The sequence below is a fragment of the Micromys minutus genome, assembly GCF_963924665.1.
Source record: "Micromys minutus genome assembly, chromosome: 24".
NCBI classification, from domain to species: Eukaryota; Metazoa; Chordata; class Mammalia; order Rodentia; family Muridae; genus Micromys; species Micromys minutus.
Genome location: NC_137959.1, coordinates 23,843,708 through 23,856,455, shown reverse-complemented (window position 1 = coordinate 23,856,455; position 12,748 = coordinate 23,843,708). Strand labels below are relative to the sequence as shown.

General features: G+C 38.3%; 1 protein-coding gene across 1 annotated transcript; it reads left to right on the top strand.

The window, feature by feature from the left end:
* Positions 1-7,704: 7,704 nt before the first annotated feature.
* Positions 7,705-9,202, top strand: LOC308436356 (recombining binding protein suppressor of hairless-like; the record flags this gene model as incomplete). Its single annotated transcript, XM_080937238.1, is given in 2 exon segments — positions 7,705-7,947; positions 7,949-9,202. Coding segments are annotated over 2 exon segments (1,497 nt in total).
* Positions 9,203-12,748: the final 3,546 nt, after the last annotated feature.

The window sequence follows — 12,748 nt, the reverse complement described above, 5'->3', positions numbered from 1 at the left end:
TGATTCATCTTGCCTGGTGTTCCTTTCTGGACTAAGTTATCAGCACCAAATCAGCCCAGTTAGCATTTATAAAATCTTATGTAGTTGTAAAGATAGCCAATAATATGATCCTTTTAACTTTAATGCCACCGGTTCAGTCATGGTGTAATAGGCATGCCCAATATCCATCATATATTTAGCATTTATTTACTGAACATAGGATTTTTTGAAATATGCTATTTTGGAGAAAGTGTGAAAAATACAAGTGTAAAGCCTGCTCAGGAGAGAAAATATAGTTCAACATTTACAGTAGAAAAACAAATGTTATTGCAGAAAGCAAAGTAAGCACAAAAGTAGGATGCTAGGGAGGTAAAATTACTCTCAAGGATAATACAGCAGTGATGGATTAATGTACCAGCATCTCAATGCTGAGCTTGAAGCATGGGCACCACCCTCAAAGTCATAAAGCTATTCTTCTTATACAATTGCTTTCCAGATTAGAAAGAACAAGAGTCCAACTCCTTGACATGGATGGGACATAAGCTAATCCCTTCCTGAAGAACTGTACCAAGCTCTCTACGAAACAAGTTTAAACAAGAGATTACTTATCTTTCATTATTGATACACATCTTGATTCCAAATGAATACTTAACCTTTTTTTGTTTAGCTATGTACCCCTTTTTAAAATATGGTAGTATGACTTTCTGGTATCTAACTTCTTGATTTCTTTGTATACCTTGGATATTAGGCCTCCCTCTACCTGATGTGGAGTTAGTAAAAATCATTTCTCAATCTGTTGTCTGCCATTTTGTTTTCTTGACAGTATCCTTAGCCTTACACAAACTTTGCAATCTCATTAAGTTCTGTTTGTAGATATTTGGCCTTAGAGCAGAGGCCATTGCTGTTCTCTTCAGGAAATTTTCTCCTGTGACAATGTGTTCTAAGGTTTTCCTTACTTTCTCATCTAATAATTTCAGTGTACCTGGTTTAATGTGAAGATCTTTGATCCACTAGAATTTGAGCTTTGTACAAGGAGAAAAGAACGGGTCTATTTTAATTCTGCATACTGAGTGACAGTTGAACCAACACAATTTGTTGAATAGTCTGTCCTTTTTCCATTGAATGTTTACAACTCCTTTGTCAAAAATCTAGTGACAAAATATGTGAGGGCTCATTTCTGGATCTTCTATTCTATTCCATTGATCCACATGCCTATCTCTGGACCAGTAACCCACAGTTTTTTAACACAATGGCCTTGTAATTGCTTGAGGTCAGGGATAATGATTCCCACACATGTTTTCTTGTTGTTGAGGATGGATTTCACTATTCTAGGTCTTTTGTAATTCCATATGAAATTACAAATTGCTCTTTCCAACTCTATAAAGAACTGGGTTGGAATTTTGATGGGGATTGCATAGAATCTGTAGAGTGCTTTTGGTAAGATGGCCATTTTACAATATTGATTTTTCCAATCCATGAGCATGGGAGATCTTTCCATTTTCTGAGATCTTTCTCATTTTCCTTCTTTAGAGATCTGAAGGTCTTGTCATACAGGTCCTTTACTTGCTTAGTTAGAGTCACACCAAGGTATTTCATATTATTTGTGACTCTTGTGAAGGGTATTTTTTCCCTAATTTCTTTCTCTGCATGTTTGTCCTTTGAGTAGAGGAAGACTACCAATTTGTTTGAGTTAATTTTATATCCAGCTAGTTTGCTGAACTTGTTTATAAGCTGTAGAAGTTCTCTGGTAGAATTTTTGGGGTCACTTAGGTACACTATTAAGTCATTTGCAAACAGCAATGTTTTTACTTTATCCTTTCCAATTTTTATCCCTTTGATTTTCTTTTGCTGTCTAATTGCTCCAGCCAGGATTTCCAGTAGTTTCTTGAGTAGTTAGGGAGAGATTGGGCAGCTTTGTTGAGACCCTGATTTTAGTAGGATTACTTCAAGTTTCCCACAGTTAAGTTTCATGTTGGCTATTGGTTTGCTGTATATTGCTTTTATTAAGTTCAGGTATGGACCTTGGATTTCTCTTCTTTCCAAGACTTTTAACATGAAGTCGTGTTGAATTTTGTCAAATGCTTTCTCAGCATCTACTGAGATGAACATGTTTTTTTTTTTTTTTTGAGTTGTTTTATATGGTGGAATATATTGAAGGATTTCCTTATATTAAACCATCTCTGCATCCCAGGAATGAAGCCTACTTGATCATTGTGAATGATTGTTTGGTTTGTTCTTGGATTCTGTTAGCAAGGTTTTTGTTGGGTATTGTTGCATCAATGTTCATAAGGGAGATTGTTCTGAAATTCTCTTTCCTTGTAGGGTCTTTGTATGGTTTACAAACAAGTGTTATTGTGCCCTTGAAAAATGAGTTAGCCATCAGGGAAATGCAAATCAAAACAACCTTGAGATTCCACCTCACACCAGTCAGATTGGCCAAGATCCAAAACTCAGATGACAGCAGATGCTGGCAAGGTTGCGGAGAAGAAGGAACACTTCTCCACTGTTGGTAAGGTTGTAAACTAATACAATCACTCTGGAAATCAGTCTGGCGATTCTTCAGAAAATTGGACTTAGTACTACCTGAAGATCCAGCTATTCCACTTCTGGGCATATACCCCAGAAACACTCCAATTTACAACAAAGATACATGTACCACAATGTTCATAGCAGTTCTATTTATAAGAGCCAGAAGCTGGAAAGAACCCAGATATACTTCAGTAGATAAATGGATACAAAACTTTTGGTACATTTACACAATGGAGTACTATTCAGCCATCAGAAACAATGACTTAACCAAATTCTTAAGAAAATGGTTGCATCTAGAGAATATCATCCTGAGTGAGATAACCCAGTCACAAAAGAACAGACATAATAGGCTGTCACTGATAGTGGGATGCTAACCCCAGAGACTAGGACGGCCCCAGAAACAACTCACAGACTGTGTGAAGTTCAAGAAAATAAGAAAACAAAACAAACAAAATAAAGTCATGCTCAATCCTTACACACCAAGAGAACATTGACTAATTCCGGGTTACATCCTGTTTTACATATACTTTTGCTTATTTTAACTATTAAGACCTTAATGCAGAGTATCAAACTTTCAAAAAAAGAAAAAAAAAAAAAAAAAGCCAAGCACTGACACAATTGTATTTGCATACATTTATGCAAAATGTTTAAATTTTTTCTTTTGTTTTTGTTTTTTAACATAAAGTTAAAAAATGAAAAAAAGAAAAATAAATTATGTAGTGTTCCATCTCTCTTTTTTTTTTTTTTTTTTTTTTTTTGTGGAATAGTTTGGTGAGTATTGGTATTAAGTCATTAAACATGATAAAATTCTGCACTGAACACATCACGATTTGGGCTTTTTTTGTTTGGGTGGTTTTGATGCCTGTTTCTATTTCATTAGGTGTTTTGGGATTATTTACATTGTTTACTGGCTCTTGGTTTAAATTTAGTATCTGGTATCTGCCACGAAATTCATTTATTTCCTCCATATTCCCCATCTTTTTTGAATCTAGGTTTTTGTAGTAAGATCTGATGCTTTCTTGTATTTCCTCAGTTTCAGTTATTATAGCACTGCTTTAATTTCTGATTTTGTTAATTTGAATACCCTCTCTTTGCCCTCTAGTTAGTCTGGCAAAGGGTTTATCATTTTTTTTATTTCCTCAAAAAATAGCTCTTGGTTTTGTTGATTCTTTGATTGGTTCTTTTTGTTTCTATTTGGTCTATTTCTTCTTTGAGTTTGATTATTTCTTGCTGTCTATTCCTCTTGGGTGTATCTGCTTCCTTTTATTCTAGAGCTTTCAACTTTACTGTCAAGTTGCTAGTGTATCCTCTCCCTAGTTTCTTTTTGGAAGCACTCAGAGCTATGAGATTTTTTCTCAGTACTGCTTTCATTACATCCCATAGATTTGGGTATGTTGTGTTTTTGCTTTTATTAAATTCTAGAAAATCCTTAATTTCTTTCTTTCTTTCTTGTTTGGTTTCCATGTGTATATGTGCTTTTTGTTGTCTTTGTTGTTATTAAAGATTATCCTTAGACCATGGTAATATGATAGGATGCATGGGAGTATTTCAAACTTTTGTATATATTGAGGCTTGCTTTGTTGCCAATTATATGGTCAATTTTGGTAAAGGTGCTGTGAGGTGCTGAGAAGAAGGTGTATTCTTTTGTTTTAGGATGATATTTTGTGTAGATGTCTATTAATTCCAATTAAATCACATTGATGAGTTTGGGGTGTCTCTGCTAGAATTACAGTGTCCTTGTTTTGTTTCTGTTTCCATGATCTGACCATTGGAGAGAGTGGGGTATTAAAGTCTCCCACTTTTATTGTGTGGGGTGCAACGTATATTTTGAGTTTTAGTAGGGTTTCTCTTACGAATATGGGTGCTCTTCTATTTGGAGCATATATGTTAAGGATTAAGAGTCCCTCCTGACAATTTTTTTTTTTTGTAATGAGTAAAAAGTGTCCTTCTTTCTTTTTTTGATAACTTTTTCTTTGAAAATCTACTTTATTCAATATTAGAATGGCCACTCCAGCTTCTCAGAAGATTTTTTTTTTTTTCCAATCTTTTACTCTGCAATAGTGTCTGTCTTTGTCTCTGGGATGAGACTCCTGTATGCAATAAAATGCTGGATTCTGTTTATGTATCCAGTCTGATAGCCTATATCTTTTAATTGGGGAACTGAGTTCTTTTATGTTAACAGTTATTAAGAAATAGTGGTTGCTGTTTCCTGCTATTTTTTTTCTTTTAGAGGCAAAATTGTGCCTGTGTGTCTTTCTTCTTTTGGTTTTCTGTTGAGAGCCATTTGTGCCGCACCCAAACCTGGTGCCAGCTTCCCGCCGATGACTCAGCAAACAGAGCTGTTGCCCAGCCCAAGAGACATAGTGTGCATGTGCCACAGATGTCACAGCCTGCTCTTGGGGCATGCTAATGAGTTATGGAGGGCGCACCAATCAGGTAGCGACACGAGTCTCCTGGGCATATAGAAGCAGTGCATTTTCCTTCCACGTGCTCCCTTGCTCAGAGTATTGTACAATAAAGGTTGTTCACAGAAGAATCCTGTTGTTGCATGCCTATTCCTGCTGGCAGGAAGTGGGGCGAGCGACAGTTCTCTTGCTTAGGTATTTTCTTATTTTTACTAGGATATAGTTTCCCTCCTTGTATTGAGTTTTCCACCTATGATTCGTTGTAGTGCTGGGTTTGCGGTCAGATGTTGTTTAAATTTAGTTTTGTCTTGGATTATCTTGACCTCTCCATCTATGTTAAGAATTTTGCTGGGTATAACAACTTGGGCTATCACTTTTGTTCTCTTATGGTCTGCATGATGTCTTTCCAGGATCTTCTAACTTTCATAGAGTCTTTTGAGATGTCTGTTGTGATTCTGATTGGTCTGCCTTTACCTGACCTTTTTCCCTTAGTGCTTTTATTATTCTTTCTTTTCTTTGGGCACTTGGCGTTTTGACTATTTTATGTTGGATGGAATTTCATTTGTAGTCCACTCTATTTGGAGGTCTGTCTGTAAGCTTCTTTTATGCTCATGGTCATGTCATTCTTACGTGTAGGGAAGTTTTTTTTTTTTTTTCTTATGATTTTATTGAAGATATTTACTGTGCCTCTTAGTTGATATTCTTAGCCCTTTTCTATTCCTATTATCCTTAGGTTTGGTTCTTATTGTGTCCTGAATATCCAGGATCTTTTGGGTAGGAGGTCCTTGGCCTTTGAATCTTCTCTGACTCTTTTGTCTATGTTTTCAATGTTGTTTTAGGCCTCTGAGATTCTCTCTTCCATCCCTTGTAGTTGGTTGGAAATGCTTGCATCTCTGACTCCTGATTTCTTTTTTTAGGATTTCTTCCTCTAGGCTTGTCTCTTCTAGTGTTTTCTTTATTGTTTCCATTTCCATTTAAAATTCCTTCTTCAATTTCTTCATCTCTTTGGTTATGTTTTTCTCTAGTTCTTTGAGTTCTTTGAGTGTTTTTCTTGTTTCCTCTTTAAAAGCTTCTGATTCTTTTTGCTTTTCCTCCTGTTCTTGTTTAAAGATCTCTAGCATCATCTTGCGGTAAGATTTCAGTCTGAGTCTTCTTTATCTGGAGTGTTTGGCATTCTGCTGTTTGCTGTGATGGGAGAGCTAGGTTCTGGTGTTGCCAGGTTGTCTTGATTTCCCTGGGATAGGTTCTTTTGCTTTCCTCTTTCCATCTTGTTGTCTTTGATTATATGTAATCTTGTCAGTAATTTGTTCCCGTCTTTCCCGTGTACCTGGCCTGTGTCTCTGGATCTCAGCTGTTCCTGGTGGCTGATGGCCTGAGTGACTGTTCTACACACACTGGCACTCCAGTTGGAAACCAAGTCCCTAAGGCAGAATACCTGCTCCCTTGAACCAATCGGGATGGGGGAAGCTTTCACCATGCTCACCCATGCCTGTTCAGCATCCCAAATTTATTTGTCCTTAGTTCCATCAGAGTCTTATTTTGTGTCTGCGATGGTGAGCAATTGCTGTAAATTAAAATGGGAGATAACCAGACATTCTCTATCTCTCCAAAGCCAAAAATAAGTGTAGGATGCTTACGGAATGAATAGATGGATTTCAAGCCTAATGTGCCTTCCTGGATCCTGATTTGGCTAAGTTTGTGAGTTTGAGGGTAATTAGGCTACAGAAGACATCCATAGCAAGCCTATCATATATGAGAAGACCCTAAGTACACCCAGAAGTGCTCCCACCAGACAATGAAAAGTGAAAACGAACATTCGAAAATTGATCTAACGTTTACAATATACAAGTAATAACACCCCATATTATTCTTTACAGAAAACTTTTGTCTATTTTAAGCCTGGGACAATGGTAGAGGTGCTTATTTAATATGCCACTGTGGACATGACCTTTATGTTATCCCAGTATCCCTAGGTTCCTAACCGTTAACAAAGGGTTGGCATAACTATCTCTGTACCCTGACCTCTCCAGCTCAAGGGGCTGTTTTGCTCTTACCTATAGAAATCAAAAATTTTGTTTATCTGTACCTTTTGACCCATTGGCCCGGTGGCTGCTGAATGTGGTACTCAGCTCCCCCTATGTGTCCCAACCCTCTTTTTCCCCACATGACCCAGATCAGTCTGGTCATATCTACTCTGCACCTCTCCATATGACCCTGCTTCAAGATATGCCCTCCAACATACCAACAATAAGCATCACTTTCTTCCATACTTAGGAGCAGCCATGTTCCCTACTTTTTATTTCTTTGTATTAGTCATTCAGTTTGTGTATTTTCTCTATCTGTGACTCTATTGAGCAGTGTCTATCTTATGCAGTAATTTTCTTTGCTGACTTATTATAGATACTTTTGAGGTTGGAGACTCATGAAATATCTGGTGTCTAGTATATAATCATCCTGCCTTAGCCTTACATATGGTAATAGCCACGATTCATTCTTTTGATTAAAAAATAGTGATCTTTTATTTAAGCTTTCTTTTAAGTAGATAAGTTCATTTTATTGATGTCGTCCACATAAAAGTGTTTTATACACTACTGGTGGCTTAATGAATGACTCACTATCTGCATTCAATGATGGGCTACAAGCTTGCTCTATTAGATGTATACACAGAATGATAAGCTTGCACAATACCCCATCTTTCTAGAAAGAAAAAAAGTCTTATTTTTTTCAAACAGTTGTATGACATACTCATGCTTACTTTGAGGATTAAAAAAAAAAAAAAAAAACTAAATAGATGGACTACACGGAGGGCTCGCCCGCAGAGGAGCGGCCTGCGCATGCTCCGTCGTCGGGGAAGTTTGGTGAGCGACCTCCACCTAAACGCCTCACTAGGGAAGCAATGCGGAATTACTTAAAAGAGCGAGGGGATCAAACGGTTCTCATTCTTCATGCAAAAGTTGCACAGAAGTCGTATGGAAATGAAAAACGATTTTTTTGCCCTCCTCCTTGTGTGTATCTTATGGGCAGTGGTTGGAAGAAAAAAAAAAGAACAAATGGAACGAAATGGTTGTTCTGAACAAGAGTCTCAACCCTGTGCATTTATTGGAATAGGAAATAGTGACCAAGAAATGCAGCAGCTGAACTTGGAAGGGAAGAACTACTGCACGGCCAAAACATTGTACATATCTGATTCAGACAAGAGAAAACATTTCATGTTGTCCGTGAAGATGTTCTATGGCAACAGTGATGACATTGGTGTGTTCCTCAGCAAGCGGATAAAGGTCATCTCCAAACCTTCCAAAAAGAAGCAGTCACTGAAAAATGCTGACTTGTGCATTGCCTCAGGAACAAAGGTGGCGCTGTTTAATCGACTTCGATCCCAGACAGTTAGTACCAGATACCTGCATGTAGAAGGAGGAGATTTCCATGCTAGTTCACAACAGTGGGGAGCATTTTACATTCATCTCTTGGATGATGATGAGTCGGAAGGAGAGGAATTCACAGTTAGAGATGGCTACATCCTTTACGGACAGACTGTCAAGCTTGTGTGCTCAGTTACTGGCACGGCGCTCCCCAGATTTATAATTAGGAAAGTTGATAAGCAGACAGCATTACTGGATGCAGACGACCCTGTATCACAACTCCACAAATGTGCATTTTACCTTAAGGGTACAGAAAGAATGTACTTGTGCCTTTCTCAAGAAAGAATAATTCAATTTCAGGCCACTCCATGTCCAAAAGAACAAAATAATGAGATGATAAACGATGGAGTGTCCTGGACAATCATCAGCACAGATAAGTACACGTTCTACGAGGGGATGGGCCCCGTTCTTGCCCCAGTCACTCCTGTGCCTGTCGTGGAAAGTCTCCAGTTGAATGGCGGCGGGGACGTAGCAATGCTTGAACTCACAGGACAAAACTTTACTCCGAATTTACGAGTGTGGTTTGGGGATGTAGAAGCCGAAACAATATACAGGTGTGGAGAGAGCATGCTCTGTGTGGTCCCAGACATTTCTGCGTTCCGAGAAGGTTGGAGATGGGTCCGACAGCCAGTCCAGGTTCCAGTAACTTTGGTCCGTAATGATGGAATCATTTACTCCACCAGCCTTACCTTTACCTACACACCAGAACCAGGGCCACGGCCACACTGCAGCGCAGCAGGAGCAATTCTCAGAGCCAACTCAAACCAAGTGCCCACCAACGAGTCAAACACAAACAGCGACAGAAACTACACAAATGCCAGCATAAATTCTACCAGTGTCACATCGTCCACAGCAACCGTGGTGTCCTAACTACCGTCTTTTTGCTGGGACTTAAACTGACTTGAACTCGGCAAAAAGTTGACAGAAAAAGGCAAGGATAAAGTGAAAGGTCTTTTGTGGTTTCTTGGGGAAACATTTCATACCAGGTGATCTATTCAAAACTCCAAGTGCAGATGTGAAGTGCAGAAGCCACAGTGACATGAACAACAGGTGGTCACCTGTCTCTCTCGCCCCTTTTCGGTTGTTTTTGGTTTGGTTTTGATTTAATTGTCAGGAAATAGCTATGTGGCCGGGGTACAGGTTAAGCTAGAAGACACAAACCTAACATAGTTTTATGGACCAAGGAACTTGCATAAGCTTTAGTAAAGGTACATTTTCACCATGGCTTTTTATATCAGAGTATGCAGTACACCTTCTTACCAAACAGGTTGCACTCCCCGCCCTTTGAGGGTTGGCTCTGAAGTCCATTCAGGTTCGAGCCTGACCAAGCTTGTTTAATCTGAGTGCAGAACACTTCCAGGCTCTTTTGTCTAAGGCTGGAACTTTTATTAAGCTGAAGTCTTATGACTTTTTCATAAGTTGGAATTATTTTGATTTCAGCAAGTCAAATTTTGTAAAGGCCTGCATATTTTTTTTAAAGATTATATGAAGTCTGCAAAAGCTTTAAAAATGCCTCTGCCTTGCCTGCAATACATGCAACGTATGTTAACTTAGTCTGTTCTCAGATCCTGTTAGTTATTCTGTGTTTCCCCTTTTAAAGAAATGTATTTATGGTGGTAATCTAAGAGATGTTAACAGCTCTGTGTGGCCGTTTTGTAGTTCCTGAGGAAATGGCGCTGAATCCCGCCATTTGACGGCTCTGCGCCCCTGCCAGTTCATCGGTTCATCTGTGTTCCAGGAGTTGTTCAGGTTCCCCCTCCCCCAAATCTTGTACATCACTTGTATTATGTGTAAGTTGAACATTTTATCGTTACTTGGAATGTTCCCAGTGATTACATTTAACAGGGTGTTTCCCACCTTGTTGGCAAATGGCAAAAAAAAAAAAAAAAAAAAAAAAAAAAATATATATATATATATATATATATATCATGAGAATTATTTGCTACCAAGATGGTGCCCTTAGGATAAAATAAGGAAAGTCTCTGCAGGATGATTTATTGTATTTCTTTTCCTTTTTTTAGCCTAGCCAGAACATCATTATAATTTTAAACTTAAGACCATAGGATGGCTTTTATTAGATGATAACTAAATAAACTGAACTAAGTAGCCAGAAGACAGTACCTTAGAGGCAAATAGTTGTAAGTTTATAAAAATACAAATGTAACTTATATTTCCGTCTTCCTCTTTGCCCCTTTGTTTATTTTTTCCCTCTTTAGTTCAGCTTTGCGCGCATCCAGGCACATGCACCAGCCTGAGTGCTGATCGCCAGGTTTATCGTTCCTTCCCTGCACTTTGGCAATGCCTTGTTCAGTTTCTCGGGAATTGCAGCAGACCCATTGACCTACATTTAGTACAAGAACCACACATGTGATGTCAAAGGACACAGTCTAGTGATGCCATCACCCTTGAGTAAAGACTACCTCTAGATTATGGTAAGCTTTTACTGTCCCTTACAACAGGAGCCACCAGCTCCTTACCAGTGCAGACTTTAACTTGTGGCATTTCTCGGTGTCTCTCTGGCTCTCTGGGCTTCTGAGAGTTTTCACGTCCACCCTTAGACTCTTCTGTCAGGACCATTGCGTTCCCGCTTTGCTGCTTTCACATGTCGGCTGTGGACCGTATGTAACTGTAAATGCCACTCCGAACGACTTTAAGCCGCCTCCTCTGTGGCTTGTCCAGGGGAAGGTGGCTGTAAAACATGTGGTGACAGACAGCCTTACCCCAGGCTGCGCGGTATGGCCCTTTTCAGATGAGCTGCAGCCCACCTCCCCCTCACACCTCCAGGCTGTCTCAGTGGTCCAGGCAGAGCTCACTGTGGCCTTACCTATTTTGCAGTAAGTGTTCTCAGCTTCCCTTCAGACCTTCTTCCCGAGCACCGCTCCTCAGTTGTGATGGAAGCCGGGCGCTGCACTCTGTTCAGAGCCTGAGCACTTTGCAGTTTGCTGTGCTTTCTGAGGTCCTAGATTTAGGATTTAGCTAAGTCGTTAACTGAGGACAGGGGAGATGCTTTTGAAGAACAAACTATTCCTTACTCAGCTTTGTAGCTTAAAGTATGTTTTCAAGTTCATGGCTTTATTAAAGTGAACTTTGACTTTTTAAAATGCTTATATCTCATTTTGGTTCTTTCGTTTGTTTTAGTAAGAATTGAAACAATTAGGCATACGTTGTTTCCCTGTTTGTTTATTTTTTACAAAGTTTAAGAATGTAAGAATAAAGGCATTTCCTATGATTCTATGTCAGACTCCTACCACAGAACAGCATAAACAGATATGTCTGTTTTACCATGTCATTGATAGTTCTTTTGTCAGCTGCTTTTATTAAAAGTCCTTTTTGTGGATTTGTAAAAAAAAAAAAAAAAAAAAAAAAAAAAAAAAAAAAAAACTAAATAAAAGAAGAAAACAGCACATGTGTTAGAAAGACTGAAATTTTGTTACAAGGTTAAGAAGAAATAGAAAGAAATAGTATTATTTTCAGCCTTCCCAGTTATTGAACAAAAGGGCCTGCAAGGTATTTTCATGTTCTTGATTTGTTTTGTACTGTTTTGGTGTTGTATTTGCCCAGAGTGTTGAACATAAATAGATAACAACTCATATCACAAGTGTACTTAGCTGTGAGGATCTGATAAATTCACTTACATTTGGAAAGTATATCTGATTTTCAAAACTCTCTAAACAAAATTTAGAATGTGTTCCAATTTTGCAACAAATGTTTGAACTTTATCATTTGCTATATATATATGGACAGATTTCTAAGAGAGTTTGCAATTGTGTCTGAAGTGTTAGTTCATCTACTTTTAGAGATTAGAACAAAAAGTACAATATGAATTAAATGACAATCAAAAAACAGATACAGACAAAAGAGGGCATGACAATAGTTTCCATATACATTATTTTGAAAAAGTAAGCTGATAAAGAGAGCTGAAAGAAGGCACGTAGGAAAGGACAAAGAGGAACAGGAAAGAGAAAGGGAGGGAGAATAAACAGAAAAAATAAAAGAAAGAACATAAGGGGAGACAAGAAGATGAAAGGAAAATCCTATGATGGCAAAAGTAGAAAATGTATATGGCAATCCACTTTCTGAGAGATTATGGGTACCCATTTTCCCTTCCAGAAATACAGTTACATTCAACTACTGCTCTGTTTAGAGTTTATGTTCCTTTAATCTGTAGTATATTATCTCATAAAAAACCTATAATTCTTGCCTTAGTTTCTTTTCTGTCACTGTCTTTAAGTACAATGGAAAGAGGGTCTTAAGAGGGAAAGGCTAAATTTGACTCATATTTACAGGTTACAGTAACATAGAGAAGTACAGTTATAGGCACATAAGAGAGCTGCTCTTAATTTCATCTGAAATCAAGAAGCAGAAGAACCCAGGGATACTCCACCATTTATCTCATGCCTGGGATTCCCACAAGAA